Raw genomic sequence first — 13,549 nt, forward strand, 5'->3', positions numbered from 1 at the left:
AACAGGATTGACTTGTTTGTAAAATGTTTTTACAATTGTTTATTTTAACTTTATTTGTACTTTTTATGGTTGCAATAATAAGTGGTAACCGAATAATATATATATTCGGTGTGTCAATGTATGCATGTGTATGTGCATGTATATATGGACTTGTATATATATATATACTCGGCTGTTGCTTGTGTGAGCCTCTTAAGGGCGGCCTCTGGCGGGCACGGAGAGGCCCGTAACATCAATCCACATGAGAAAACAACAGAGGCTCATCACTGGAGACAGGACGCTATATTCCAGGACAATGCAGCACAACCGCTTCCAAACATCCAACTAGTTTCGGCGACTGCCTTGATCACGGATTAGGAAGCTGAAAACAAAGTGCGTACGTGCATGCATCTTATAGGTGTATTTATAGTCACATGACCGTAGAGTATATAACTTCCAAAATGCATCAGGGACATCAAATAAGTGCTGGTGTAACAAACAGTTCTCATAATTCTGGCAAAAATTGTTAATTGCTCATGGCAGCTGACCCATGCACTGTACTTTAAATAAAACCAAATGAAATACAGTCACAGACGTTCATATGCCAGCTGGTGCTGAATGATCAACTGTCCCTGGCAAAAGCTCCAGTCCCCAGAGCGATTGGTGTCAGAAATCATCTACACCAAATCCCTTCCAATGCTGTAATCATTTTGCTCTGTGGCATTCCGTGTACGCGCTGCAGTTTTGTGGAACTCTCTTCCCCCAGAGATACGTGCCCTTGGTGGTTTGCTCTCTTTTCGTAGGGCTGTTAAGACTCTTTTGTTTTCTTAAATCTGCTCCTTTTGCATTCCGTCTTTAAGTTGTGTTGTGTCGGTACCTTGTCGGGCGCCAGGACGCTCCTTTGCTGGAGCAGCTGTGCGCATAATAAATGACCATAACATAACATAACATAACATAAGATAACATTACCTTGATAGTTTGAGAAATAGAGCGAGTGGGTCATGCTCCTTAATTTAAATCCACAGCAAAAACCTCTTAGAAAAGAACATCCGACCCTTCAGGACAGTCTCTGGCGGGCACGGAGAGGCCCTTAACTTAATACCACATGACAAAACAACAGAGGCTCATCCCTGGAGTCAAGACGCTTTATTCCAGGACAATGCAGCACAACCGCTTCCAAACATCCAACTAGTTTCGGCGACTGCCTTGATCACGGATTAGGAAGCTGAAAACAAAGTGCATACTTCTTATAGGTGTATTTATAGTCACATGACCTTAGTGCATATAACTTCTAGAATGTATCAGGACCATCAAAGTGCTGGTGTAACAAACAGTTCCCATAATACATTCTGGCAAAAGTTGTTAATTGCTCATGGCAGCTGTCCCATGCATTGCACTTTAAAAAAACCAAATCAAATACAGTCACAGCAGTTCGTATGCCAGCTGGTGCTGAATAATCAACTGTCCAACTGTTCGGGTCAAAAGCTCCCGTCCCTAGAGCGATTGGTGTCAGAAATCATCCGCACCAAATCCCTTCCAACACTGTAAAGAGCAATATACCCACAGTATGAGCCATGGAGATTTGAGCAATGTTGCTCCTCGTTTTTGGTAGCTTCCTATCTAGATACCTGCGATCTTTCTGTCTCTACCAGTTCTATGCGGTGTGGATCCTTGTAGGGCTCTTTCATCTTTTACCCTAATAATGATCAAAGAGTTAATACTGTTTTTTTTCAAGGATAGGGTGTAGTTTTTCTTCAATCTAGTTCTTGTTTTATTCTTCCAGTTCGTGCAGTGAATACATTTTTACCCAACTTCTAGTGTGGATGGGTTACGAGAGCTGCCTTTCTGGCTCTCATGACATTTTTCCCTCAACTATTATTGTGGACAAAGAGACTATAGAGTTCACAACATTCGATATTGCCTCTGGCCCTCCTGTCGGTAGGCTGATTTCACCCTTTTGGGCTCAGGTACTGTGCTCATGCTATTGACTGTTGCCTTCTGGCACAGTGTTGTTCACCACCCTTAAGGCAGGGTTTTCTCTGATCCATACCCTTAGAGATGTTTTCATTGACATTGCCTGTAGTCCTTGCCACCGTTTTCATAAGGAGCTATTGCTCTTTTTCATCTAATTTCTGCACCAGGCTGGTATGTTACTAATTTCGATCGACTAGCGCTTTCCGAGAATATTTGTAGAATTCGTTCATAGATCCTCCTCCGGGTGGGTACAGCTATGGCATTTGATTCAAAGTTAAGAAATCTGCGGCTAGATGTCTCTATCAGATGGATAAGTTACTTACCTTCAGTAATGCATTATCTGGTAGAGACATAGTCTAGCCGCAGATTCCTCAACGCTCTCCCATCCTCCCCACTCAGCAAACTATTTGCAGTGTAAGTGGTATTCCTTTTACAACACTGGTTTGTACACCAGTGGTCAGTGTCTCAAGTAGCGAAGCACTACCTTTTACTACCCCGATTATTCACTGGTGGTTAGTGTCTCAAGTAGCGAAGTGCTTTGTCGAACCATTTACAGAAACAGGGAGGCACTCACTCGCCCCAGCATTCTCAGCTATCCCAGGCCATCTAGGGGTTGGCTCTTTACCACAACATCCATCAGCGAAGCACCTTCCGGGGAAGACAAGGACTTGGTCGACGTCCTCAGCAGAAAGCAGCAAGTCCACGAGTGGGATCTCTACCCGCGATTCCTCCTACTATACATCTTATGATGCAGAAAAAATAAAATGCGCAAACTTCACCTCCAGATTTCAGCAATACATGGGCAACACATTATGGATAAAATGGTTAGGGATATTTGCCAATGCTTTTCTATCTCTCCCCCTCCTACCATTTTTGTTTCGGAGGCTTCAACAAACCTCTTTCACCCTCATCTTAGTGACCCCCACCTGGGCCAGACAACCATGGTTCACCACTTTCATCGAGCTCTCAGTGGTTCTGCACGAGAGTCTCCCCAATAGGCCAGACCTTCTGACTCAGAGCAAATCAGGCACCCCAACCCTAGGTGTCTCAACCTTGCAATTTGGCTTCTAAAGTACTAAGAGTTTTGTTACCTCAACCTACCTCCTGGATGCATGAATATACTCAAGGAGGCACGAATGGAATGGTTTGTCAGTACTGCCTCTCAGAACACACTGACCCTTTAGTAGCTAGCGTCCAGGATATTATTTGCTACCTACTACACCTACAAACTTGGGGACTAGCCTTCACCACCATCTGGTTGTGGCTCCTTAACTCCAAAATAGGCAACATGAGTCCCTCCTTAGGTTTCCAGTCATCACTGCTTTTATAGAGGGCCCAAGAGAGTCATTCCTGCATGGATCGCCCCAGTCCCTTTGTGGAATCTCATTATCATACTTACAAGACTCATGGGTATTCAATTTGAGCCCCTCCATTCATGCCCCCTTCAATTGCTGTCTTGGAAAGTGGCATTTCATGAGGCTATCAACCCACTCAGGTGTCAGTGAGCTCCAAGCTTTAACAATGGAAGAACCCTTCTTTCATGCTCATAGAGATAGTGTTGTCCTTCTCTCTAACTTTACATTTTTTACTAAGGTGCAGTCTCCATACCACCTTAATCAGTCTAGAGAACTCCCAATTTTCTTTCCGCAACCCGACTCAGTTGGTGCACTGTACTTGGGTAAAAGGGGCCTCTATGGCTTTTCTGGGAAACATCCCTGTAGCTGACATTTACAGTGCAGCTACTGTGGTCTACACCACACATGTTAGCTAAGCATTATTGTGTGGATGTACTAGCATGTCATCATGCCGTCGTTGGTCAAGCTGTACTCCATACCCTTTTTCTGTCGTCAGCAATAAAATGGACAACCACTCTCAAATGGAAAATGCAGGAGTGGGCACTAACGTGGCAGGCCCGAGGACCATGGGAGACCCACTCAGAAGTGATTGGTCTCTGGGAAGAACTGACAGAAGAACAGTGGTGGAAGATGGGCAAAAATCACTTTAAAAAAACTCTTTGTCACAAGGCCCCTGCTTCAAAGAACCCACAGACACTGAAGAGCTTGAGACCATGTAAAGGTGCCCTAATGAAGGCACTTAGAAGAAGGAAGAAAAGAGGAACATCAGCAGAGGGGGCCTCCATAGTTGCACTGAGAGCTCCCTTCAGGAGGAAAGTAGGCGCGTAGAAGAGGAAAGAGATGGACCAAAAATGGCTCACAGTATTTGCCCTGTTAAACTAAAAGAACAACGCTAAATTATGGAGGTATATCAAACGCCTGAGCTCTCAACCTAGGAGCAAGGAGAACAACATTGCAAGCAACGAGTGGGAAGTGCATGTAAGGGAATTATATACTAGAGGTACACCAGCTACTGAGCATACCTCTCCAAAGAACATCTGGGAAACAGGCACTCGCATAGACACTCTCCCCAAGCACACACCTGAAGCAGGACAAATGATGCTTTAGGGCAATGGATTCACAGAAGCCGAAATAATGATGGAGATTAGGAAAATGAGAAACCACGAGACGCCAGGCCTCAACTGCATTCCAGGCCTGGCTTTTAAATCAGTCCAAACATTCTTAGCCCCAGTCCCTACCCCCTTCTACAACTTTTCTTATTCAACGGCAATAATTCCACATTCATGGAAAGGATCAATCCTCTTCCCTATTCATAAGAAAGGAGATCACTCCAATCCCGCCAACTATAGTCTAGTGGCCCTGCTGGATGTAGAAGGCAAAGCTTTTTTCCAAACTACTATTGAGAGATCTAGAGGATTGGGCTAATAACAACGAAATACTACTATTCTACCAGACCGGCTTCAGGACAAACAGCGCAACAACGGACAACATCATGGCCCTGGCCTACCTCTCAAAATGTGCTTTGAAAGACAGGCACCTGCCGTTGTTCAGCTGTTTTATTGATTACAGCACAGCTTTTGATAAAGTCGACAGGGGCAAACTTTGAGGAAAACTGTCAGCCTGGGGGGTACCATCTAAGCTATTGAAAGACATCATATCCCTTCATGAGGGGACCTGGGTACAAGTTAAGATACGCCCCAAGGCTATTTCAGCAAAAGTCGAAACCAACAATGGACTGAAGCAGGGTTGCGTCCTAGCCTCCATATTATTTAACCTTTACACAGCAGACATGGGGGGGGCTCTGAAAGAGGCAAGTCTAGTTCCACCGATAACGGCGAGACTGGCAATTCTTCCGTATACAGATGAAACCGTAGTGATGGATCACACAATGGTGGGCCTCCAAAGAGCACTAAAAGAGCTGGGGTAGAACAACAAGGAAAATCACCTGACAGTTAACCAAGGTAAAACAAAGATAATGGTATTTGGCAGATACCCGCACAAAAAACAAGCAGTCTGGAATTTGGAAGATCACCAAATTGGGATCTCTACAGCCTATAACTATCTTGGGGTTTGGCTACACGAGAGGGCAACATCGGCAGCTCATACAAAACATCTAACTGCTAAAAATCAACAGTGTAATCCTATCAATGAGACGCCTAAGTTAACGCTTGACCAGCCCCACAGCAGACCCCATACTGAAGGTTCTTAGGGCAAAACTAATTCCGGCCATTAACTACGGTCACTTGGCATTCCCAGGAGCTTTTGACTAAATTATAGCAGCAGCGCAGGTCAAAGCTCATAAGATCGTGCTGTAAGTACCCAGGTATGCAAGGAACACGAGATTAAGGCTGGAATTAGGGCTCGGCAGACCCGAACCAGCCCTCCAGGGGGATCTAATAAAGTATATATTAGAGTCCTTAAAGCACCGCATAACTCTCTCAAACATTGTAGGAGAGTAGGTTCTGCTTCCTATGATCACCCCCACTTTTTGCTTTGCTTTACTGGTTTTCTACTTAGATATGGCTGTGGGCCTGCTAATCGGACCCACAGCACATATGCACTCTCTCTAAATTTACACCATGTACTCTAGGTACATCCACAATTGGGAATTGGTTCACCTTGTCAGCCCCTGTAGAAGTGTACCCTAGGTACTCAGTGCATAGGTGTAACCAAGGCCTACCAGGGGCTACAGCATGTATTATGCCACCCCTGGCTGGCCACTCAAATAGACACAACTGGCTGATCACTCAGCTGGGGCAAGGTCGTGTAATCACCCCTTGCTTAGGTGTAGTATTCCTATACCTACTTACATATAGACACTAAGTAACCTATAAGTCACTCCTATCGCAGGCCTTAACAATCCTGGAGGCAGAGTGCTTGGTTATGTGTGAGATGGTGCTCTAGCATGAGCTGAACCTGTCTGCAGCTTTCGGAACCATGTCCTTATAGCTCATCTATGATATTGCCATACCATATGCTCTTAAGTGCATTATAACTCTCGTGGTTAATGCTAACCTTGGTTTGGCTTTATCCAAACATGTCGTGTAAGGTATCATACGCTTTGGAATACTACCCCCTCGCCAAATCTGGCGACGGGGGTAGCATTCCACCCTTTACAACCATCACCATAAGGGTTGTTTGGACTGGTGCAAGGTGTTCACTAGAATAGTGAACATCATATACCAGGCCAACTTCTCACAAACATCATCTTGTAACAATTTTCAGAGAGGAGGACTCTCCCTGGCACACCAAGCTGGGCAAAGCAATAGAGACCCTAAACATAGAACCCAATAGTCTGCCTCTAACAGACATCCGGCATAAGGCCTGGTCGAACATCATGAGATGGCAGGTCCGCTCCATTTCACCATATGAAAAGATTGAACCGCACTCTGACATAACACCTACACGAAGGCATTGGATGAATCTTACACCTTGGGGAAACCCTAACCATACCTAAAGGAAGCCCAACCATACCTAAAGGAAGCACTAGGGGCCGCAATAAATCCTTTTCTTGAGGCTAACGCCCCTTAGAACTGCAGACTTCAATCCAGCATGGGCACGAGCAGATGGAGCCGTCTCTTGACGCCTATGCAACTACCAACGGGAATCCTGGCTCCATTTATTGTGCTGCTGCCCCAAATTTACCAGCGAACAACAAAGGCTGCTTCGACCCATTTTAAGAGATCTTGGCATCAGAACATGCAAGGAGGCATCAGACTGGGGCTTCTCGGAGAAAAAAAACACACCACCTTGTAAGAGCGGCAAAATTCATTTACCAGATCGGGCAAGCTCTTGACGCTATTGCATAAATGATTTTCCTCAAGCTCTTGAAATTCAGAGTCATATTAATGCGTCCACAAGGTGTTTCTGTAACATCCATGGGAAAAGAAGAGCTTGCCCATCACTCCAAGTGCTCTGACAGGAACATTGCTGCATCAAAATTAAAGTCCCGGACTGAAGGCAGAAAGGAACCCGAAACACGAGATTTACTGTCGGAAAAGAGGCTTTTAAATCTCACAGGAGGTGTGGGAGGGGGGTGGAATGGGTGGGTGGGTGGGCAAGGAGGGTTGGGTTTTAATCTTAGCTTTTTACTGTAATGATTTTAAATAATCTAACGGTTAACAATAAATCAATCGATCAAATCTTCAGCATTACCCACAGGCTAAGCACCACATATGGGAGGACTGCTTTATAGTCTATGCACTGCATGTGTAGCTACAGCCACACATGCCTCGAACAGAAAATATCGCTTACCTCATAAACTTCTGTTTAAGGCATGTAGTGCTGTAGATTCACATGCTCCCACCCTCCTCCCTGGAGGCCTATGGCTGTTGCCGTTATATTTCCTTCTTTCTTCTCTTGCATGGTCATCCTTTTTCGCTCTCCTGTATCACTGTTCCAGCTCCATCCTCACCCACTGTGCTGAAAAAAATGTACCATTGGAGCTGATGACCCTGCGCATTACATACAAGAGGTGGAGTCCCACTTCCACATGATCTCCAGCACTACATACCTCAAACCTATGCTTACAGGGTAGGTAATATTTTCCTTCATGCTGCAAGAGATCTCTGACTTGTAGGTCAAATAAAAGATCCTTGCTTTCTTTGTCTTAACCATGATTCCTTAATTGTTTGTTAAGCTAATTTATAACCATTCCACATCTCTGTGTGCCTTGAGCAATACATTTTCGCATCAGAGCATATATCGTCAAAAGATTTAAATGTATTCCTTGCTGGATGAGACACATCCACCATCCTTACCAAGCCCCCAGTGTACTCTGTAGCATTCCATTGATGTTCGGCAAATGTTAGTATAAAATTGTCTACCGATCCCTGTTGGAGGGAACTATACACATGCCCCTTTCCCTGAGACACGTATAGTGAGTACATGTGTCTGGTTGAATCCGTGATCCTTGCAACGGGTTGCAAATTCCAGTGGGCTGAAATAGGCAGCAGACTTTAAAGTCACTCGCGATAATTGAAGAGGCCAAAATAAGCAAGGTATGGTTCGCAGAGAACGTTTGTAGCCTACGTACAGAGGGCTGTATCATTGCTTACCATGCATCTGCATCCTGTTTGTATTGAGTATATGGCATGATTACATGCCACACTGTGTAGCTTTTGGACAACTTTGTCCTATCGTAGTATAAAGCACTACAGCGCTTCTAGTGGGGTGATATGATACAATCCGAATCCAACACGCAATGTAATTTGCTCTCCCGTATATTTTATTTTGTATTTTCCCCACTGGTAGTAACTTGTTAATCACCTGATTTCGTCATACCCTGGATTCAGCAACCTAATTCATGGATCTGATGTAATTTTTGTTTTGAAAAGACGGATGACTCTTAGGCAATCCAACCGTGTAATATAAATGTTTATATATTTAAATAAGTTGTGTGTGTTTGTATACGGCTAAGTAAATATATATTTAAGAAAGTATATGGATGTACATGTATCTCTGTGAACTTGTAAAGCTGTCTGCTTGGTGCAAATAATTCACACACACACTTTTCAACTTATTTGAGAGATGCCGAACTTTATCTGAGAAAAGTCGTTTAATGTGGCACTAAATTTAAATTTCATAATAAAAATGCCTGAACTATTTCCAGATGTTTCATTTGCTTGAAATCCTTGTATTGAATTCCCTAATGAGATTTCCCCTTACTACTATGTCTGCATCATCTGTTTATGTATTTATTATGGTTTGAAGTCTTGGATGAAAACATAATTAAGGAAATCCTTCTATTACAAGTTTTCTAAAGGGATACAAAGTCGAAAGAAGCGAACGTATGTAGTATTTCTGTAGGATTTACCTCCAGCATGAATATTGTTTTGTATTTTCCATTAGTCATGTTCATTAATTGAGCTGTTCGCAGTCTTTAAAAACCATCCTTTCTAGTAAAAATGCACCCTTTGTTCTCCAGATTCATTCGACTTTCTCTCCATTTTATTGCAGATTGATTAAACTATTAATTACTCTCATCCTCTCTCTCAGCTGGTCATTGGAAGAACCAAGAGGAGGTGGATATGAATGTTGTACGGCTGTGCTTTCAGGGCTCCTACCAGGACGACAACGGACAGATACACCAGCTGGAGCCAGTGTTGTCAGATCCCATTTACGACAAGAGTAAGCTGGCTGATAAGCATTTGCTTGTGGTTGTGTAGAATCTGCAAAATAGTATGTACTGCTGAATAAAGCAGACCATTATTTGCAAAGTAACGGTTTCCTGCTGTTAGAAAAAAGAGAATATCAAAGTTGTGTAGTTGAAGTGTGAAAGTCACCTGGTATTATTTCACCAGAGAGTGGCGTTTAAGTGGTCTCAAGGAACCCTTCATAAATAAAACTATTTTCGATGTACCCACTCATTTTCTGAAATATTGTAACATTGTTGTAGTTGCAGCTTAGTGCAACATTTATACATACAGTCTTCCTCCAGAATCAGTAGACATGCGTTGATGAGCACAACTGGGCTTGTATACTCCTTTACAAATTCCTAAATCCCCAAAGCTTACTCGTTATAAGATAATGAATTGGTTTTTTAAACGCCGGAATAATATTATTAGAGGATATTCTCTCCCTGAGTTTATTTTCAGATCCCCCATAATGTATGTCTTTTTGTATATAGGTATTAATATAGGATTAGATAATATAAAACTTTGGAATCGTGCCGGGTTCAATTCTTTATCAGATTTCTTAAAAGAGGGGAATTGGATTAACCCCGAAGAAATGCAATATCTAATATGGGGTAACTTTTTGTTAACGGGATCGTATAATGCGATTTATAAATTTCTGAGACAATTAGACCTATTAGAGATTTGCACCCCGAATCAATTATGGGAAGATCTGTTTTTGGTCGTGCGGACTAGGAAACCAGGGGAATGGAAGTGTTGCTTAATTCAGCAAACCGCGCAGGACTGGAGTCTGAAGGCCATTAAAAAATGGCATGATCAAGAAAATCATGTTCTTTCAGTCATTACTTGGAACAAACTAAATAGACTGAATTTTGAAGTTTTGCGTGGCTCAAACTGGAGAAGAATGATGTTTTTTTCTAAATGGCTTTTATACTACACTACGGCTGCCACTGCCAAAATGTACAGCAACACCTCTGATAATTGTTTTAGGTGTCAACACTAGTTTAGCGGATTGGTCTCATATTATTGTTTACTGTCCTAAAATTGTACCATTTTGGAACGAGATCTTTCTGTTTTTACAAATTCATTGTGACATCAAGGTGACTTATAATATTAGATTAATGCTGTATGGTTATGATACGGATCTTGAACTTTCAGATTCAATGGTGAACTTGTTGTTTATTATAATGGCAGTAGCAAGGTCGCTGATTTTACAGAACTGGAAAACATCACTAGTTCCCCCTTTTCATGCCTGGTTACAAAAAATGAAAAATGTCTGTTTATGCCTTCAGAAACGGGAGAATGACAAAGTTTGATAAAATTTGGCAATATTATTTTGAGTAATTACATGTAACTATGAGGAAGCGCATCTTGAATGAATTTTGGTCAATTATAATAATTATTTGGGATGATAATCTGTTTATGATCTGAACTAGTTGTACATATACTACGTTTCTGTTCTTTTTGTATGGAATGGTTTTCCTTTATTATTATTTTACTGTATTTTATGTTGCAAGAAGTTCAATAAAAAATATTTTAAATAAAAAAAAAAAAGAGCACAACTGGGCTGGTCCTTTGGAACTCCAGTATCCCCCATGACTTTGAGATCGGACTCTGCAAGCTTTTCTCAGACACCAGAGCGAAAGGTCACATTCTAGAGAGAGAAGAGGAAGGGAAGTATATGTGTCACTGCCATTTACAATGGGATTTTACTTGAAAGCAGTCACTCATAAGGGTGTTTGTTGTAGTGTCCTCATACTGTGGTTACGACCATCATTCCATGTGCACTAGTAACAAATTGTTCCACTTGAAATGTCATTCAACATTATTAAATGTACATGAACAAAAGTCGAGGCAAAACCTGTCATGTAAATCGCTCCTATATCCCATCACCTAATTTTACTGTCTTATTTTTCCCGCTCTTCACAGAATCCACAAACACTTCAGAACTGAAGATTTACCGCCTTAATAAAAACATGGGACAGTGCTCAGGTGGTGATGAGGTGTATCTCTTGTGTGACAAGGTGCAGAAAGGTGAGCAGGATTGACTGAAAAAGGAAACTGTTCGGTTGCAAGGTGCATAGTGCATAAAGGTATATATGATTGAAAACCTAGATATACTCCTTGCTAAATGTGCACCTAGGTTCTGTCTTTCAAAGAAATGAGATGTCCTTCACTTCAATGACAGAGTGTGAGTTTAACACCTTGGCTGCTAGAGGTTTTCCCCCCCAGTGCTGGAATCACAGAGTTGCCTTTATTCATGACGAGCTCAGCTCGTCAAAAGCACAGCTCAACCATGCCTCATGACGAGCTGAGCTCGTCATGAGCAGCGAAGGGGTTAAGGTTCATGTGTGGTAATTGGTGAAATCAACAATTATCACTTTTCCCTCTGATTGCCACCCAGATGCACAGGCCTGTACTTAGTGGACCACTGTTTTCTGGAAAGCTGAAAGGAAAGCATCACTAAGAGCGCTAAACTGTTATTTGTAAGCTGAGAAAAGTTTGAGACACTGGTATTATGATTTAGCCAAATATTGATTAGCAATCCAGACGAGTAATAAGGGATACTAGCAAAATTGAGCAATCACAGTTACTGAAATTAGTTTAATTGGACTTGTGTGCTTTTGTAATCAAATTGATAGATGTTTGGAAATGCAACGGAGTGGATATGAGAGAGACAACTGGTAAAAAATATGGCTGCTGTCTGACTTGGTTTAAAAAGAACAAGTACTTACCTTCGGTAATAATACCTTATCTGGTAGAGACTCTAGATAGCCACAGATTCATTACCTTAGAATATTCCCCAGGTGTCAGTCTGGATCCGGAAAATCTTGAGCAGTACCTCTGTGCGTTGGTAGGTAACAACAATCAACTTTATGTTGTCAGTGTTACCCACGCCGGATGTGATATGCATGGTGCCTATGTAGGCGCCACCCCAAAGCACTGATATTAGTTTCTTAATGTGACTATTCCCGTGCCAGAAGCACAGAACCAAGCCCAAAGGTTGATTGACCAGTATGCAGATACTGAGGGCATACAGAGACCTTTTAGGTAGAGGAACGGGTTCGCAGAACAAAGAGGATGGGAGGAACGGCACGGAGTCTACAGCTAGAGTTTCTACCAAATAAGGCATTACCAAAGGTAAGTAACCTGTTCAACTGATGAATAAGTTACTTATCTTCGGTAACAATATATCTGTAAGAAACATAGGTTAGTTATAGATTCTTACCATAGAATCTCCCCCAGGCGTCAAGACTGGATCCGGAAAGTTTTTCGTCAGCAGTACCCCTGAGCGTCGGAAGGTGGCGTCGGTCGACTCCGCATTCGTCGTCTGCATCGTGGTCGCCGGGATGATGTTGCGGTTGCTACAAAGACGCAGCGCTGATGTCAGTTTTGTACAAGACTTTCCACCCCAGAAGCACAGAGCCATGCAAGACACTGACCACTAGTACACAAAACTAGGGCCTTGAAAGGAAGTCCTTAAACCTAGAAGTCAGTTCGCAGAACAGGGAATAGGGGTGGGGCAATAAGGAATCTATAAATAACCTTTGTTTCTTACAGATATATCGCTATCGAAGGTAAGTAACTTGTTCATATGAAAAAAACAGTTAGTTATACATTCCTTACCTTAGAATAGATACTCCAGCAATACCAACCCCGGAGGTGGGTCTGCGAACCAAGAATACACCAGAAAATCTCTCCAGACTTGGCAGTCCAGGCAGTAGTGTTTCGTAAACGTGTGCCGCGATGCTCACGTACTGCTTGACAGATGCCATTTAGGGGGACTCCTCGTCCCAAAGCAGTAGTAGCTGCTGTCGCCCTAGTGGAATGGGCACGCAGCCCCACTGGAGGCTCCTTCAGTGCTAAAGAATAGCAGGCTTTAATGCACAGAACGACCCACGTCTATGTACGGCCCAACCTTTCTTAGCGCCCACCTAACCAACAAAGAGCTGGTCGTCCACCCAGGACTGTTTGGTGCGATCCAAGTAGAATGAAAGTGCACATTTTGGATCCAGACAGTGGAGCCTCTCTTCCTCTTTCGAAGGATGCGGAGGCGGAAAGAAGGTGGGAAAAGTAATGGTTTGGCCAATGTGGAAAGAAGTAACC

At 42.8% G+C, this 13,549-nt stretch overlaps 1 protein-coding gene across 6 annotated transcripts in view; it reads left to right on the plus strand.

The window, feature by feature from the left end:
• Nucleotides 1-13,549, plus strand: part of RELB (RELB proto-oncogene, NF-kB subunit) — an 851,517-nt gene that overhangs the window by 522,705 nt on the left and 315,263 nt on the right. For all 6 annotated transcript variants that reach the window (XM_086938449.1, XM_086938452.1, XM_086938450.1 and 3 more), the window contains 2 exons: nucleotides 9,306-9,437; nucleotides 11,372-11,476. In XM_086938449.1, coding sequence (XP_086794575.1) covers nucleotides 9,306-9,437; nucleotides 11,372-11,476 — 237 coding nt within the window. The remainder of the gene's footprint in view (nucleotides 1-9,305; nucleotides 9,438-11,371; nucleotides 11,477-13,549) is intronic.

The sequence above is a fragment of the Lissotriton vulgaris genome, chromosome 9 (genome assembly GCF_964263255.1).
Source record: "Lissotriton vulgaris chromosome 9, aLisVul1.2, whole genome shotgun sequence".
Classification (NCBI taxonomy): Eukaryota; Metazoa; Chordata; class Amphibia; order Caudata; family Salamandridae; genus Lissotriton; species Lissotriton vulgaris.